This window comes from Nymphalis io, chromosome 16, assembly GCF_905147045.1.
Source record: "Nymphalis io chromosome 16, ilAglIoxx1.1, whole genome shotgun sequence".
Taxonomy (NCBI): domain Eukaryota; kingdom Metazoa; phylum Arthropoda; class Insecta; order Lepidoptera; family Nymphalidae; genus Nymphalis; species Nymphalis io.
The window spans coordinates 3622020-3641336 of NC_065903.1; the positions used below are offsets into that span (position 1 = coordinate 3622020).

Here is a 19317-nt window from a genome sequence, read left to right on the forward strand (position 1 = left end):
TTCAATAACCCTTTATTGGTTTACAAATTAACTTTCTCCATCTACAAATCATTTATCCACGTCAACCTTCCTCCGCAACCAATTATATTTTCATTTATAATTTTTAATATAAAAAAAACGGTACATGAGAACACAAGAAATTAAAATCAAATTACTTATACAAGAGCATTTTAAACCTTTAAAAAAATCGGATGAAATACTTAAGTTAAATTCATTCATTTATTATATTGTAATTTAATGACATCTTTATTTAAAATCTATATTGTAATTAGTCATCAAATGATGCCAGAAGAAAAAATTACAATTACTAAAAAACCTATGGTGTTGCCACATCCTTTGGAAGATGTTTTTTAAAATTGCTATAGAATTTGGCAAATTTTTTAAGTTATAGACGAACAGAACAAGACAATATTAATAGAATATTGAGCAGTATATTAATAAATAAAGAATAAAACTACTTAACAATCTACGGAATTCAAAATTACTTTATTTCTGCAAGCAATATCGATGAATTTTATTTCATTTTTAAATTTAACCTACACACGATTCGTATTCCTTTTGATGAATTAAAAAGATAGAAAATCCTAAATAGCATTACAATAAATTAAAAAAAAAAATATCTATCTAATATTTGAAATATACCCTATCATTCAGAAACGTCTATTAAGCATGATAAACTAAAATATATGTTGTCTTCTTCCTTCATACTAATTCTAATCATTATATGACTAAGACAAAACATGTTTTAAGTTAGAATACTCATAATAAACTTTATAAATGAGATTTAAGTTTAAAATATGATAATTTAAAATACACACTGCGATTTAATTATTTAAGTCAAGAAAATGGTGCCATAAAGTACCTGTATCTGTGTTTTCTTATTATATTGTTTGTTGAAAGAATATAATTTAATTTATGCCTGTACTAGAATAGTCTGTAGTATGACTAAAACGAAATATTGATGGCAAAGTAAATGAACATTTTTATTTATTAAAATTACTATGTGCTTTATAAAATTATTAATCATTTGAATATTTTTTTTTAAAATACAATGGAACAAAATATTGGACTATATATTAATATAATGTGGTTTTATGAACAAAATTTTATGTTGCAATATTAGAATAAAAACATCAATAATTATCTCAATTTAAAATGAAGTATTTAGATCAATTAAGTATTCGTATTATTTTTGATGAGTGATGTTCTTAAGTGAGTGAGTGAGTGTTAAGTGATGTTCATATATTACGCAGCATTATCATATGCTTTAGTTTATGGGACGGATTTGTGAAATTTATCGAATCAGCGAATGAATCATTTATGTCACGGATTGTACTTTACTCTAAATATCTATTTAGACTATATTATAACAAATTTTAGCTAAATACATAAACATTTTTTAGGAAAAATTATAACTAACTAGTATTCGCCAGCGGCTTCCATTGCTAGTGGGAGAGGGGCGAGTATTAGGTAAAAAAATGTAGTTTTATCAAAATCAGTTAATTGGTTTAGCGTTGAAAGCGTTAAAGGACTTTCGTATTAATAATGTTAGTACAGATTATTTCTTGCCATGATTTAATATCAGATACATTACTACAATTTTCATAAGTTACCTGGATACATTTTCATTTACCAATAGAAACGATCACGCGTTAAGAATCAACTCTCATTGGTCGATACATTACACGCAGACACGTCATTTAACTTTACACCTTAAGCATATAAGAATAGAGTCTATATTCAGTTTAGTTTTCCGTTTTCAATTTGTACTCTGGCACACAGATAAAAATATCCAAGAAACTCATAACAATCATGATAAATGTTATCTTAATAGCAAAATACATAGCAATTATGTTGAACTCTCATGTATAAGGACATTACATATGTGTAGAACAAACATTGAATACTATAATTAAACTAAGGTATTTAATGCTCAAATTGATCATAAACAAAGAACATGCAAACATGATATTATAATATAAATTGTTTTTTTTTTTTATATAATATTATTCAAAATTATGTGTCGAATTATAAAATCTCGTCGTAATTAAAACATTTGTATGTACTGTTTATATCATTAAATATATTTTAATTTTGATTATTTTATTGGCTAAAACATTACTGAAATATAATCCAATATTTTGATCATTAAGTTTTTTGTTCTATATTATATGAAAAATTTAGAATTCAAAAGAAGGTACATTATTCATTAATAGAAAGAAATACAAGAGATACGATCTTTTATAAAAATACATAGCTCTTGTTACTTTAATAAATTAAAATGACTAAGACCGATGTGTTGTATGAAGATGCATTAGACTTCGAAAATATTGCACACTAATTAGTGGTAGAAAAAATTGTGATTAAAATCTTTTATACAATAAAAATTGCAGGCAATAATGTCACTTTTAACAATATTTAATATTGCTTTTATTATCTGTTCAACGAGCAGTACCATACCTGATACCGTACTTATTAATTCCTTTATCACATTTTTGATCATATTCACAAAAAAAAGACCAAAGTAAAGTCTTCAAGCCGTGTTTAATTAGACTAAAAGTCCTACCTTATTCTAAAATTCACATGACAGTATCACAAGAGCATAGAAGAAGAATATAGCTGTCTCTGTCACACGCTTGGTCACATCAATGTTGCTATCTCTTTCTAGTTACTTGAAGCGACGGTGCTCTGTTGTTGTTGTTTATGCCGCCGATGGTCATAGTTGACCAGCCTTTGACCCACGAGGTATTTGTCGTTCTTTATATGCTCATAGAGTTTTCTGAACTGACGAATCTGCGAAATAAAATTTTGTTAGACTAACGTGAGATTTTAAAGTAATATAAACAATATAATACTGTTAACTATAAAACCTATTTATTATAAATCAGAAAAAAAAATTTCGTCTTCTTCTTCCTGCCCTTATCCCACTACCGGGGGTTGGCACATCATGTATTTTCCATCCACGCTTCCTTCCGCTTCCCTCGTCCCCTATATTCATCAACATTCATTTATTTAAAAAACGCAACATCACAAATGACATGTAATTGTTGTTGACATGTAAATGTTTAATACTGGATCGTAAGCCGTTACTGTTTATTATTATGGAGCAATATTTTCTTCCCGTACCGTAACAGCCTGTGAATGTAACACTGCTGGGCTAAAGGCCCCTATTTTTAAGGAGAAGGTTTGGAGCTTATTCCACTACGCTGCTCCAATGCGGGTTGGTGGAATACACATGTGGCAGAATTTCAATGAAATTAGACACATGCAGGTTTCCTCGCGATGTTTTCCTTCACCGTAAAGCACGAGATGAATTATAATCACAAATTAAGCACATGAAAATTCAGCGGTGCTTGCCCGAATTTGAACCCACGATCATCGGTTAAGATTCACGCGTTCTTACCACTGGGCTATCTCGGCTCATTTCTTTTAAATTTTCTTCCCATCTGGATAATAATTAATATGTCAATTGTGTATGTTTGCAGAAGGCAGACCTGGAAGAGCGCGAGCGCGGCGAAGAGCGCCAGCAGCAGCAGCGCGGGGTACACGCGGCGCGCCAGCAGGTTGCGCTGCGCCGGCGCGCTCACCAGCAGCGGAGCCACGCTGTGCGCCAACGCGTACGGCACCGCCAGCGCCAGCCCCAGCCAGCGCACCAGCGGCGCCGCCACCGAGCGAAGGATGAACCTGGTGCACGAACAGCGACATCAACATCGGTTGCTTGCCCCCTTTTCCTATTTACTTAGTTTTGGTTGGTTTCTTATAATATAACATTAATCGCTCCACATTACTCTCTAATGTTTAAGTATTGTAGTTTAATGCATATTATTAACTATTTTTTATGATATTATTGTCAATGTCAATTATATTTGAAAATTACTTCAAATCCATTTCTCTAATGCCATCTCTATACGCTTTTTCTATGGCGCGTCTCATGCTCCAATCTGGACCCATCATAGTGAGCGCGCACACTATCTTCGTATAGAGCACGCCCAACGCCCAATCTTGCCACACGAACAGCACAGGCGACTGCTCGAGCGGCACTCGGAGCGGGATCACCAACACCTGAAACACGAAATCATTTTGAAAATGTATGCTTGGACCATTTGCATATTTACGGTTATAAATTTGTTTTTAATTCTATAATAACATGAATATAAAAACTACTGTATCGGTTGTTTAACTAAGCATCTATTTGTGTGTGAAATTAAGCTTGAGTCAATATCAGAATAAGTCATTGTTCATATTCTTAAACCATGCTAAAGCTAAATGAATGATGGGTATGAGACTCGTCCACCGCGCTATCAGCTAACATGTAGACTAGCTAAAATAATTGAATTTGCGTAATATTGAGGATGGGCCTAAATGATAAAACGTTGCAATATTGTCGGTGCAGTAGACCGTTCAATTGCCAATTCCAAAGGCAGGAGTAAAGATTAATAAACGTAATGATAAAGTTTGACCTTGAATTGGTTGTTCGAGGTACAAGGTAACTTTTACTCCCCTCCGTAACCGTAACAGCCTGTGAATGTCCCACTGCTGGGCTAAAGGCCTCCTCTCCTCTTTTTGAGGAGAAGGTTTGGAGCTTATTCCACCACGCTGCTCCAATGCGGGTTGGTAGAATTCACATGTGGCAGAATTTCAGTGAAATTAGACACATGCAGGTTTCCTCACGATGTTTTCCTTCACCGTAAAGCACGAGATGAATTATAATCACAAATTAAGCACATGAAAATTCAGTGGTGCTTGCCCGGGTTTGAACCCACGATCATCGGTTAAGATTCACGCGTTCTTACCACAGGGCCATCTCGGCTTTACTCCCCTCGCTACTAGAATATATTACACAATATATCCGTTACTGTAACTGACGAGCGGGTGGTGTTTATGTAACAAAGCGGGGACGTACGAGCTCCAGCAGCAGGCCGAACATGAGCGGCACGAGGCCGAGGAGAGCGAGCGCAGCGAGCGCGGCGCGCGCGGCCCGGCGCGCCCACAGCGCCGCGCGCGCCAGCAGCGCCGCGCGCCCGCCGCGCGCCCAGCCCGCCGCCAGCGCGCCGCCGCGCCCCGCCGCCCAGCACACGTACATGCCTGCACACGCGGGGATTATTCAATTAAGTATATAGGTAAATTATATTATAATCATTTTAGTCATACAGTGTCTCGGTTCTTTGATGAAAGATTTTACCCCGAACGCAACCGTTAAGATTCTAAAAATGCAAAACGATAGCGTGATTCGATCGACTAGTAACGCCATCTAGTCCAACATTACACAATACTACTGTCAAAGTTTGGTCTAAATATTAATTTATTAGTATTTGTTAAATTATTTTAAGTATACAAGTAATTTGTTAATTTTATTAATTCTATCGTGTATTATTCTTTCTTTTGTAGATATTTGTGCAATTAAAAATGTTTTGTAATAATAGAACAATGTCGCTTTGTTGGCGGGCGTTAGACACTGCGTCACAGTTTGATACAATTGAGTTATTATCGTTTGTTTCACACTTGATAAACTTTGGAGACATTTTTTTATGTTATAGGTAGATGGACGGGCAAATGAGCCACTTGATGTTAAGTGGTCACCACCGCCCATAGAAAATGGCAATGTAAGAAAATATTAACCATTTCAAACATCGCCAATGCTAAGTTTTGCTGTTCAGCAGTAGAATATCTGATGAGCGGGTAGTAACTACCCAGGCAGGCTTGGACAAAGCCCGAAATAAAGACATAATTTACCAAAATGTATAAATATGAAACAGTACACCATCATATAACGTACAAAAGTGGTGCACGAGTCACAACAGATATTTACAGAATACAACATTTACTAATATGTGTACGTATTAAAGTATTAGCGTATTCTAGAATTATAAATCGAAGGTCCTCCTCACCACAGGCCGCCGTGTAGAGTTCGTGCACGCCTTCAGACGCTTTGGGTAACCATATCGCCATTACTTTTCTACCTATTGCTACTGGTATTACCTGAAAATGAAACATAATATAATAAATATTAAACATAATTAAACTAAATTTTTCCACCCAAAAAAAAATTTATAATTAAAAAAAAAAAACTTTCTGAACCAATTACAGCCACGAATAATTTAAAAAAAGGTAGGTGGACAGGCAAATGGGTCACCTGATGGTAAATAGCCACCTCTACCCACGGACATCGGCACTGTAAAAAATATTTACCATTCCTTACATCGCCAATGATCCTGTAGTTACACTAGGTCACTCGCCCTTAAAACCGGAACACAACAATACTAAGTTTGGCGGTAGAATATTATTTGAGTGAGTGGTATCTACCCAGACGGGCTTCCACAAAGCCCTTCCACCAATTAAAGTAAGTATTATATTTATTTTTAAGTTGACTTTAAGTCAACCTCCTATACTAGGCTATCCTACAGTTACGCAAGCATGACGTGACTCACGAGCGTGAGCGCGCTGGCCATCACCAGCGACACGGACACGAGCGCCAGCAGTGCGCCCAGCCGCACCGGGAACCACGACACGCGCACGTACGGCTCGAAGCCCGCCGGCCCGTCGCGCCACATCAGCGCCTGCGGACACGGCGCGTTACAGGCACGCTCGTATTTTACGTCATGAACAAAGCTCGTTCAAAATATACATTTATAAGACAAAAACATTAAACAAGTATTAATTATTTTTTATCTTAAATTATACATAATTCGAAATTGTAGCAAAGTTGTTTCACTAAAGAATAACTTTTTGATATATTTTTTACTTTTAAAGTACTTGAAGAAATTTATAATATTATGATTTATTTATAAAGCTGAAACTACGACTATAATGTTTTTTTCAATAAAGAAACAGAGACTGATTCCAAACAATGCAAAGTTATATATTATAGCTTATTACATTATATGAAATGATCCGGCGACGAATTTCGTCCGCGGGGACCGAACTCAAACATTAGTCAATTATCCTGGTGATATTAAGGTTCAGATGTGCAAACACAGTAAGTACACTGTCGACGCCTTCACACTAATAGTCCAATGATTCGGACAATCGAGCACAGGGCCGACGGCGTCACTCGTGGGCCGGTGGGCCGGTGGGCCGGTGGGCTAGTGACCTGGTGCGCGGCGCCGAGCTGGTGCGGCGCGTGCGGCGGCGGGTGCGGCGCGGGGTGCGGGTCGGCGTCGCGCGCCGCCTCGCCCAGCAGGTACGAGCGCAGGCCCAGCGCGCCCGCCGCGCACGCGAACCACGCGCGCAGCCCACTCTTCAGCCACGTGCGCGTGTGCGACTGCTCCAACAACGCCGGCAGGATCACCTGGAACGGGAATCATGGATGGAAACGTTCTTTTAAAATTATATATATTATTTTTTTTTTTCTTATACTAAGAAATCGTGAATAATTTTAATTAAAATCAGAATTTTAAATCGTAAGCATTTTCCGTTGAATTTTTTTTTTTCGAAATAAAAAAGGAGGCAAAACACGCGCGTAATAATGAATCAACGCGTGCGACCTCCGTGAACCACGTTCACGCTCAAAAGACGAGTTTTCTTATTTGTTTCATACTTTACCGGGTTAGGACAAGAAACTTTTAGTAAAATTACTAAACATTCACTACTTGGCCTCCGCTATTGAGCTCCTAAGCAAATATATGTGTCTACGCACTAGGATAATCGATATTTTGATTTATCGCCTATTGTATTTCGCGCCGTAAGCTGTATTTCTACAAGGACGTTTGTACTGATTGTTTCTAACAAATGTTATTTTAATCGGAAGTCGTATTATTAAATTACTAATCACTTTGTTTGTCTAAGAGGTCTCAAGAGAAAATAAACTATATTTTTTTAATACTAGCAATGCCTGTTTTTTTGACGAGCCGCTTGGCGTGGTTGGTAGATACTTGCCTTTCACGCCGAAGGTTGTGAGTTCGATTCCTACCCAGGACAGACATTTGTGTGCATGAGCATCTCTGTTTGTCCTGAATCTGGTTGTAATTATCAATATATATACATATATATGTATTTACAAAAGAAAAATAGTATATGTAGTATATCAGCTGTCTGGTTTCCATTGTACAAGTACTGCTTAGTTTGGGATCAGATGGCCGTGTGTGAATAATGTCCCAGAATTTCATTTTTAAGGAACTAATACTACTTCTATTTACCCCTTCAATTAACCGTAAAGCTTGTGTTAAGAATGGGGACGAAAATAACCCAAAGGATCCTGATCGTTCCTGCGATTTTTACATCGGTTGACGGCCGATATAAATATATATTTTGAAAATAATATTTTTTTATTGCGTATTGTTTAATATTTACCTGAAGCAATAACAATTCTAAGCTGAGTTCATTGACCGGCGCCTCGGTGTGAACGGCAACAGCGTATGGCAGGAACCCAGGCAGAACATATTTAATAACCCTGATGGGCAACCACAGCATGAACAGCACAGCCGTACCAAAAACCATCGCTGACACGACGAGCCGACGTATATGAGACCACACTGACAGGTGAATCATCTCCTACAACAAACGCATTAAAAATATCGTAAATAACACACCGAGAGAATTTCAGTAATATATGAATCATTGATTTGATATATTTAGTATTCGCCCATTTTTGAAAATTTGAGGCAAATAAATACATATGAATCATATTTTTTTTTATTGATAACATTAAGGCTCGTAAATGGCTACCAAAATAAAATGGAACCGGTTGACAAAGACAGGAAAAAAGGTATTGAACGAGAACAATAAACCAAAGGACGCTGAAAAACAACCTCGCTCTACCCTGATCGAGGGCCAGGGCCAGCGTAACTCTAGTCCCTCAATACATATTATAAATAAACAACAATAAAAATCAATAAGATAAATAAATAGTTTTATATAACGTTATTATTTCATGTGACGATATAAGACTGTCATACAATTAATTATTTTAATATATACGTTCATTAAGCGTGTTTCGTATTTTTAATTCAAGGCTATTTTATATTCAACATGACATTTATAACATTGCAAAATTTTATATTTTGGTTAATGTCAAAGTCATACAATCCGCTCGAACGAGAGAGAGCCCATGTACATAATGTCAAGCCATGGCCAATATTGGTGACAAACTCTCTTGGAGTTGGCTGTAAACATTCCGAAATTTAATTTCACATTTATATTTTAAATCAGTACTTATTCAAATGTGAGTTGTGAACTCAGTGTAGTAAAATTTTAAACTTGGAATTCAGTGGAACATTTCAAAATATTTAAAGTATTCCTCATCAGAAACGAAGCGCTACCAATATGGTCCGGACAAATACAAAAGTCATAGTAACGCTAATAAGCAAATCGACCGTCAGCTGCAAATACCTACCTCAAAAGCAACGCTGCCTCCCGAGTCCCGGACCAATATTACGTCAACGGGTTAAATAAATTTAAATGTACATATTATTTCAAATAACGTGACTTTTCATTTTAAATAAGTATATATTGTTAATGTATTTATTTTTTCTTGTAAACGCTGTTATATTATATATTTTCTTATATAAAAAGGGCAGTCTCGTATCGCTTGTAATGAATGGTCGTTTAATTGAAGCGCATGTATCAATACTAGAAGTTTACTCGCGGCTTCGCTCATGTCATAGTTCAGAATTTCTTAATAGCACTTTATTTAACTCTTTCTCCAAAAATGAAGGACTTTAATAACTTCCATCTACTTAATCACTACCTTAGATGTTAAATTAGCAAAAATCATGCTTTTGTGCCTGATTAATCTTTGATATACTTTCCGTATTTCCATCTACGTTCTGTTTTACGGTTTCACAATTTTCTTGTATTTAAAAGTCTAATTGTGCATGTAAAATGCTGTTTATTTTGCATTGCATGTTGTTAAAATTCTTCTTTAGTGCTAACCTACTGTAACCGTATGAAACCGTATGCAAATTTTCATAATGCTGGCTTTAATAATTATTAAAGGACATTATTCCTCCAGACCGATTTCGGCCACGGCAGCCAATCTTAAGGGAGATTAGCCAACTGCGCAGGGGATTTTATAGTGCACAAGTGTGTGCTCAAACACAGGTGCACTCTCTATTCCCTAACTCTCATAATCCGATGTGACGGCAATCCGACACGACCGAAAAGAGTTCAGGCGCAGGACCAATGACTATACGTGCTTTCCGAGGAACGAGAATGTACACATTTCCAACTTCCAGGCTCCGGGATGCTACTGAGAATTTTCTGACAGAAAACCCTAATAACTTATTAGGTGACTTAAAAGGCAGTTATTATTTATTCTTAAATAGATTAAAATTAAGTTATATTCTTGTCCTCAAAAACCTTATAATTCGTTTTTTTTTTAAATTATTTTCATTAAAATCCAAATTTTTATTTAAGCAGACTTTTACAAGCAATTTAAATAGTCGTTTTACAAGGTTAACTATTTTCTTTACCTACTTTAATAATATAAATTAATATATTATTAAAGCAGGTAATAGCAATTTAGATTTTTATAGTATGACACATAATTTATTCGTCAATTTAATCAAAGTCATATTGAACTATTAGCATATTGCATACATCATAATCGTAATGTTTATACGCTATGAGCTGAGTCTGAATATTTTAATGGATACATTCAGGTACCTATTCTTGGGACCTCGAGTTACTAAAAGCAAATAAATATGATCCTAAAATGTCATACGAAATATTATTATGGAAAACATGTTTAAAAAAATATCGTGTTTTATTGTCTCAAAAACGTTAATATATACTAGTGTTATAGTATATTTAATAGTAATATTACTAACAAATACCTTTATTTTGGAATTTAAGTAATAGTCTCTTAAAGCGCTCAACGTTTTATGAATTTTTGCTCCACTGTTTTAAAATTCAATTAAATCACCAAGAACGTGCAAGTAACGTTCAATGTGACTCAAATGTCCTCGTAGCCAGGTACATAAAATACTAATGCGGGTCCAAAGAGCACGCGAGCGCCTGGGCTCAAAGAACGAAAAGTGGATACCCAGACTGCTACCTACTGTCGGGGAACCGTGGTAGTAAGTTTAACGCTTTTATAACTGTCGTGCGATCAATGCCCTTTTAAATGGCTCCCGTTCGGATTTACAATGTCTAGTATCCACTGCTGCATAACGACAACGAATAAGGAAGAATTGCATTCGAAAATGATCATAGATCAAAAAAGAAACGGAAACCGCACGCATTCCTTGGACATTCTTGTTGATATGAACGCGAGGGTATTCAAATAGAATAGTAAAAGCGAAAGAGCGGCAGAAACGCCGAAGCCGTCATGGTACAACGATACGCCTGCAAACGTCGTCCAAAACGTCCTTGAAAACCGTCGAAGAAAAAAATAAATAATAGTTTTCCCTATTCGAAAAACATTATTTAGAAAAAGCCTTTAAAAATCTTGCCATTATTAGAATAACATGCTTAAGGTAGAATGCAAATCAATAAGGAAATAGTTGTTTACATGGTAATGTTATTAAATACATTCTTATGTTTTTATTGCAATTTTATTTAAAAAGCAATATTTTTTTATTGCATTTTAAAAGTATTCTACAAAATAATGGACATTTAAACCATTTTTATATGGACTCATTCTGGAAACTTGTCAGATCCAAACCAGTGATTGGTCAACACAACCATACATGTCAGGGCCTATGACATTTTTGAATTATTTTGTGTTAATTTCATATTTTAAAAACTTTTATTTACTCCCATATACAGTTACATATATAGTTCATACAACTAGTAATTAAATAAACATACTTATATTCATAGATTATTAAGAATACACACCTGCACAGGACTAAAATCAGGGTCATTCAAGTTCTTCAAGAACCACAGTACACCAGGACGCAATACTTCTCTCAGTAATAGTATGAATGATGCAAAGTAGTACACATAGACCATGCCGACAAGCCAGTGTATGAACATGAGTGTCCAGGGTGCAGCATGGAGACTTATTTCCCGGTCCTTGAGTGTAGCATCAAACATTGATAGCGAACAGAGATCCAACCACCAGCCACAGACGAGTGGTATTACACCAATCTAGAAATAAATGTGTTATAAATATGACTTTTAAGACTAAGGAATTATAATAATAAAGGAATATATATATATATATATATATATATATATATATATATATATATATATATATATATATATATTATCAAAATATCAATAAAACCCACCTCAATAACAGACAACAGCGCTACTTTCACAACCACATAACAAAATCCTAATGCCTTCTTTGCACTTCTTAATCTGAGCAATGATGCCAAGCCATGCAAGATTGCCAGTATAGCTCCCACAATAACATATCCAGATAGAGCTGTTAGTAGACCAGCAAACGGCCCATCAGCATTTAATCCAGCTAATGCAGCACCTGACTTGCCAATGTGATATGGGCAAAATGCGAACACAACAATAAACAATGTGTTCAAAGACACAACCCAGAACACATGTTCTAAAAACACCATAGATCCATCCAGACCAAGTAAACGTGCCCAGGTTAACTCTTCAGCTGCTGCTCTATCCCATTCCATAGGATTCCAGTTTGCTTCATCACCTACTAATGGATCATCACCCACTTCTCCATTAGGCTCTTCACGTCCCCCTCCATCATCTCCTGCACCCTCATTAACATGATCATTGTTATTATCTTGCAAAGGAATATCTTCAGCTGCAGGGGCAGGTAGGTTTTCTCTCTCCATCCAGTCTGGACCACCACCATGCATAATTTGTTCTCTCAACCAGACCAATCCAATAAACGAAAACAAAGTACATGTCACAACAAAGCATCCAGAGAAAACGTCTTTAGCTAGATTCTCAGCTGAAACTATGTCAAAAGGTAGTGATATCACAGGGTCTAGAGATCCCGAGAACAAGCATCTATAAGTACGACAGGCGGTGAGAGGCACTATACCGAGCCAGGCTAGTGCAACCAAGGTATAATGTAGCCAATCTTTTACAGCAGATGCGACCGATGTCACTAGACCACCGACAACATCACGAAGTGGTAACCGTCTCGGCATGTCAGGTGAGTAAATCGGCATAAATGAAAACCGGTGACCACACAATTCGCATATTTCCTTCCTTGAGTATCGCATCCATTGTACAAGACACTCCTGATGAATCCACTTTATAGAGCCTGTGCATATGCAAGGATGAAACAAGGGTCGATCGGACGAAGCTTCAGATCTACAGAATCTACAGAAATCCGCACCGGACGAGTCCGAGTCCATCATTGTTCGCGATCCAGTTTTTCTGCTTGATTATGCGACCTGCGAAAGTTGACGTATTGTAATACTACGCGATAGTTTCACGAACACTAGTAATACTAATAAAATTTATAATATAAAGTTATACCGTAGTAAAAATTAATAACACTAGAATGCGAGAAAACAAGAATTTTAAGAAAAAAACGAAGATTTCTGTCTAATAAATCTATTTGTTTGTTAACCACAGTCACAGAAAAGTGTAATGTGACCACCTCAGGAAAATTGCACTTTCCTATTTTTTATTGCCCGTGTTAAAAATATCAACGGATTTATAATGGCATAAATAATTATATTTTCTTATATTACAATCCGATGTTTACATTTGTTTTACTTATTCTAGATATTTCTCTTTATAAAAATTAAAAATTACGTCTAGAAATAAAATACTAATTTAACAATAATTTTCGTCAAAAGAACTTAATTTCTAATTTTAACAAAATTATATACACATATGTATACATTTAATAATTTGTATAATACTAAATATTTAATTATTTTCATGTTTAAAATTAGTGCTTAGCTTTAATATATATCTTCCGACTTCATACGTATCTATCGGGTACGTATGAAGTCGGGTAAAATATATGGGTAAAATATTCTTAGACATGGCAACATAGCAGCAGTCAGCACTGAATTGTGATATTTTTACTAGAATAAAATAGTGACGGCCTCTTTGGTCTAGTGGCTTGATGTAAGGCCGCAGATCCGGAGGTCCTGGGTTCAATTGCCAGGTCGGGCCAATAAACAGTTATTGGGTTTTTCTATCAGAAAATTCTCAGTAGCAGCCCGGAGTCTGGAAGTTGGAAGTGTGTACACTCCCGTGCCTAGGAAAGCACGTAAAGCCGTTGGTCCTGCGCCTGAACTCTTTCCGGTCGTGTCGGATTGCCGTCCCATCGGATTATGAGAGTTAGGGAATAGACAGTGCACTTGTGTTTGCGCACGCCCTTGTGCACTATAATATCTCCTACGTAGTAGGCTAATCTCTCTTGAGATTGGCCGAAATCGGTCTGTAGGACATTATTATTAATATAATAGTATCTATAATATCTGTGCTTGATTCTGGAATGACCAAGGTTAAATAACAAATGTGATTAGAATTGGAAATCCTAAATTACCACCCGTAATAATCTACGGACTAAGTTTTATTTAAGCCGAGATGGCCTAGTGGTAAGAACGCGTGAATCTTAACCGATAATCGTGGGTTCAAACCCGGGCAAGCACCACTGAATTATCGTGTGCTTAATTTGTGTTTATAATTCATCTCGTGCTTAACGGTGAAGGAAAACATCGTGAGGAAACCTGCATGTGTCTAATTTCATTGAAATTCTGCCACATGTGTATTCTACCAACCCGCATTGGAGCAGCGTGGTGGAATAAGCTCCAAACCTTCTCCTCAAAAGGGAGAGGAGGCCTTAGCCCAGCAGTGGGACATTAACAGGCTGTTACTGTAAGTTTTATGAAATATTTAGCATATCAGTAAGTATATTATAAGATTTAATTTAAAACGTCCACCGTCCACAAGTGCATACAAGGATGATGCCGTTGCTTCCTTATAGGCTTGTACATAATAAAACAATTTTAAGCTCATTATCTTTCGTAACTATTAATAATTAATATTCCTCGCTAAAAATGATTTTATAATGACAACATGCAAAAAAATATAAGCAATGTCCCTTAGACAAAACTCGATAATAAACGTAAATCCCTAAAAATAAAGGCTATTAATCTATAAACTACAAATTTGTCAAGGCTGTCAATGTCAAAAAACTGCCAAGAATCCTTGTTGTTTCACTATACGTGGTTATTTTCTATTATGGCAGATATTTATTTATAACATTAAACTTAACTAAAGGTATGATTTGAATATAAATCTGTGTATTAATGACTTTACATTGTTGCTTTATTACTATTTACAAGTAATCTGTAGGTGTCTGATTTTTTAATAAGAATTTGAGAAATAAATATGTATATATATATACAAATGAATATTAGGATTTTAGCTGCAAATGATCTGTCTTTGAATTTTGGTAAAGTTACGTTTTACTAGAAAAAAATAAAATTTCTTGAAAAAAAGAACTTGAAATTTAAGTCATACTAGAATAGATTAAAATTTGAAGAAACTGTTTATTTTTTTAAACATTTAAATCACTTAAAAAGTTTGATACATACTTAACAAATTGTCAATTTAATTTATTTATCACATATATTAATTATTGTTCATGTAAGTAATAAAGTATCTATATTAAAGTGAAGAAACTAGCATGTAAACTATAGATCCAACATTTATTAATTTAATGGACATTTTAACTCTTTTATTTTACCAAGAATGTTCTATATCTACAAAAGATAATATATATAAATAACTCGTTTATTTTATCTTTCAGATAAACATGGGAATGAAAATACCACAATAATATTAGCTGTAACAAAGCATAATAAAAATGAAAAAGTCAAATGATACTATTATTAAAATCAATGAACCACAGAGCAGTAATGGACAAAATAAAAAATCAGACATTAATATACTATGCTTAGACATAACACCATACAGCCCATTAGTTCAATTTGCTTGTTGTTCTATCTTTGTATTTGTATGTTATTTAGCATATGGATATTTTCTAGAACTCATATTTTCAAAGCCCGAAGTTAAACCCGTGAGCCTCTACATTACACTAGTTCAATTTCTAATAACAATGTCTTTAAGTTATGTTGAATCAATTATAAGAAATCCCATAAAAAGAAAGTAAGTTTCTAAATGAATATTTCTTTTATTTTAATTTAAAATATATTGTTTTATAAAAATTACATAGCTTTATACATGCAATATCAAAAAAATATAGTATCCATTATGTAAATATTTTTATCAACCTAAATTTTATATAAGAAAAATTTGCAAATAATATGAACATTTGATTCACAGGTTAATCTTGATAATGAAAGTTTGCGAGTGTTAATATTTGTAATAAAGAACATTTGAATTTATGACAATTATATTTATTGCTGTATACAAGAATTACTAATACTAATTTTATTGATTATAGAGTACCAATAAGGACCTATGCTATTTTGGCGGCACTTACATTAGGTACAATGTCATTTTCGAACTTAGCATTAAGTTACTTGAATTACCCGACGCAACTAATATTCAAGAGCTGTAAACTAATTCCTGTTATGATCGGCAGCATTATTATACTAGGGAAAAGATATGGATTTTTAGATTATGTAGCAGCCGTTGTTATGTGCATAGGATTGACAATGTTTACATTAGGTAAGTAGATTTTTTTTAAATAGTGTGTAAATATTCTCTTGTGTATACTTCCATTTTGGGGGTGCCTTTAAACATGTCCGTAGAAACTATTATTACTATTACTTAAATATTGTGTCTAGTGTTCAGTCCTTGAAAGTGTTAAAAAGAATGCTTGGAGTTTTTTCCATCATACTGGTTACATTAGAAAACATGTGATGTATATTAAACTGGTGGTAGAGCTTTGTGCAAGCTCGTCTAGGTCACTGGCCACCCACTCATCAGATATTCTACTGCAAAACAACAGTACTTGGTATCGTTGTGTTCCGGTTTGAAGGGTGAGTGAGCCAGTGTAATTACAGGCACAAAGGAGATAACATCTTAGTTCCCAAGGTTGTTGGCGATGTTGGTGATGTAAGCGATGGTTAACATTTCTTACAATGCCAATGTCTATGGGCCACTTACCATCAGGTGGCCCATATGCTTCCTGCCTTCCTATTTTATAAAAAAAAAAATTACAATGCAAGGATTTGAACCTGCACTTTATTGCTTAAAAATATCTGTTGGATTCATTGGGCATCATATTACATACATAACAGGACATCTTTAATAGCATATCTCAGATATATATCATGTCTTTATTAAAGTATTTCTTAATTTCCTATTTGCTTAAACATTGAATATCTGTGGTAAATATGATACACTATATATATATATATGTATAATATATATATATAGTGTATATATTTATTCACATTATGCACATTTACACTTTGAAATTTTCAGCTGATTCAAAAACTTCACCTAACTTTGATGTCATTGGTGTGATTGTAATATCACTAGCATTGTTATGCGATGCGATTATTGGAAACGTTCAAGAGAAGGCTATGAAACAATTCCAAGCATCCAACAATGAAGTTGTGTTCTATTCTTATGCAATTGCATGTGTTTATCTCGTTGTCATAACTGGTTTCAGTGGAATATTAACTGATGGCTTTGTTTATTGCTCTCAGGTATGTTATATAAATATAAATATATAACATAGAAGATTAGTTTAAGTCCACTTGATATTTTGAGTAAATTGTAACTTTGTATTGGGAAAATAAATTTAGTTTTACATTAATACTGTAAATTTTTAATAGGATAATTTTCTCAAATGAATTAATTTTTTGTATTAAATTTTATATTATTTGTTTTGTACATGTGTACCAAAATATAATAACAAAATATCAATTTTCTATTCATATATAGAAATCATATAAATAATTTTTTGACAAGTATACAAGTGGTTTCTATAAGATAATAGTAGACCTTAAGACTAGTGCAAAAATTAGATTTTTTTATTTTAAATATAACTCTTGTCTTTTCATACAGTATAAAATTGTGTTGATTAAAATGGCCTATATATATATTTTTTTTAAATCAATTTATCTAATATGTTTTTTTTTTTTGTTATCCAGTCAGCAACAACAATGTATTTTAATATATTCCTGCTAAGTGTAAGCGGGTATATGGGATTACAAGCAGTATTAACATTAGTCCGTATATGCGGTGCTACAGTGGCGGTTACAGTTACTACAATGAGGAAGGCTCTCTCGATAATCATATCATTTTTGCTTTTTAGCAAACCATTTGTCTTTCAGTAAGTATTGTATTAACTATTTTAACTTATGGTATAGCTCAGCAAAGATTTGCATATAAATCTTCAGATTCTTTAGGAGTTATTCTTTAAATGATCAATAAACAGATAAGCTTTACTGATTTTATATTATTTATAATATTTTATGAATTAATACTTGTTCAATTCAGTTAAATGTGTAAATAACATAGATTTGATTGATTTATTTAGTAACTTATTTTAGGTTACATTTACTAATATTAGGTATTAACATTTATAGCACTCTCTAATAGTTGTACAGTTACTTTATAATTCATAAAAAAAAAACATAGAATCAATTTTACATTAAATTTTTATAATATATTTATTATTATATTTTAAATTCGAATTTTTGCTTAGCCTGCCTTTAGTCTTATCTTCTACAAAAATTTGGCTTTGGCTGAAGTCTGTTCATCTGTACTAGTTTTTTTTTTATTTTATCTTATAATTGTACTATTTTTGTGGTAGTATCATAAGTTAACTTTATATCAGCCATAGTGTGTACTTATAACACAATACAAGCAAATAAAAAGAATTTATCTATTTTAGGTATGCCTGGTCCGGTATGTTGGTAGCATTGGCAATATACCTCAACCATTACAGCAAGAAGAATCCAAATTATGTTCCTTACCCAATCCTGAAGTGTTGGCAGTACACGCAGTCATTCTACCAATCGGAATATAGATACCTAAGAATAAAAACTAAAATGTATGCTGATTCAGTGTAAATAGAATTTAATTCTATTTTTTTTTTTTTCTTAATTTATATTACATGTGATAAATAATATAGGTTTTTTAAAGTTAAATAATTTGACATTAATTAGCTCAAAATATTTTATTATTTTTAATCTCATTTATTTATTAATTCATAAAACTTGTATTTTATTATATATTCATTATGGTACAATAATAAAAAATCAGTGTCTCTTTAACTTTACAAAAGAGTACATGTGTTTTAATATTAAAAGCTTGTATCACAAGGAAATAAGTAAGCCTTGTTGTAAGTAAAAATTAGACTATACCAAATTCGTAAATAATACGAATGTTTAGTTATATACATAATTGTGATGCAACACACACACTTTGTGTTTGTGTTTATAATTTATCCTGCGCTTGACGGTGAAGGGAAAACCTGTATGTGTCAAATTTCAC

At 33.9% G+C, this 19317-nt stretch overlaps 2 protein-coding genes across 3 annotated transcripts; one reads left to right on the plus strand and one right to left on the minus strand.

The window, feature by feature from the left end:
* On the minus strand, positions 1-13475 carry LOC126774383 (E3 ubiquitin-protein ligase MARCHF6). Its single transcript, XM_050495887.1, has 11 exons — positions 13354-13475; positions 12177-13268; positions 11779-12030; positions 8290-8490; positions 7091-7288; positions 6429-6557; positions 5889-5979; positions 4904-5085; positions 3878-4062; positions 3495-3684; positions 1-2793 (listed from the first exon to the last, which is right to left on the minus strand). The coding sequence occupies exons 2-11, from the start codon at positions 13230-13232 to the stop codon at positions 2665-2667; spliced, it is 2613 nt and encodes an 870-aa protein (XP_050351844.1). The 5' UTR covers positions 13233-13268; positions 13354-13475; the 3' UTR covers positions 1-2664.
* A 1218-nt stretch (positions 13476-14693) lies between these two features.
* LOC126774411 (adenosine 3'-phospho 5'-phosphosulfate transporter 2) lies at positions 14694-19015 on the plus strand. Of its 2 annotated transcripts, none has more exons than XM_050495927.1 (6): positions 14694-14712; positions 15650-16008; positions 16307-16533; positions 17296-17522; positions 17970-18151; positions 18716-19015. In XM_050495927.1, the coding sequence occupies exons 2-6, from the start codon at positions 15707-15709 to the stop codon at positions 18891-18893; spliced, it is 1116 nt and encodes a 371-aa protein (XP_050351884.1). In that variant the 5' UTR covers positions 14694-14712; positions 15650-15706; the 3' UTR covers positions 18894-19015. The 2 variants fall into 2 exon arrangements, with proteins under 2 accessions (XP_050351884.1, XP_050351885.1); XM_050495928.1 differs by lacking the exon at positions 14694-14712 and adding an exon at positions 15026-15117.
* The last annotated feature ends 302 nt before the right edge of the window (positions 19016-19317 follow it).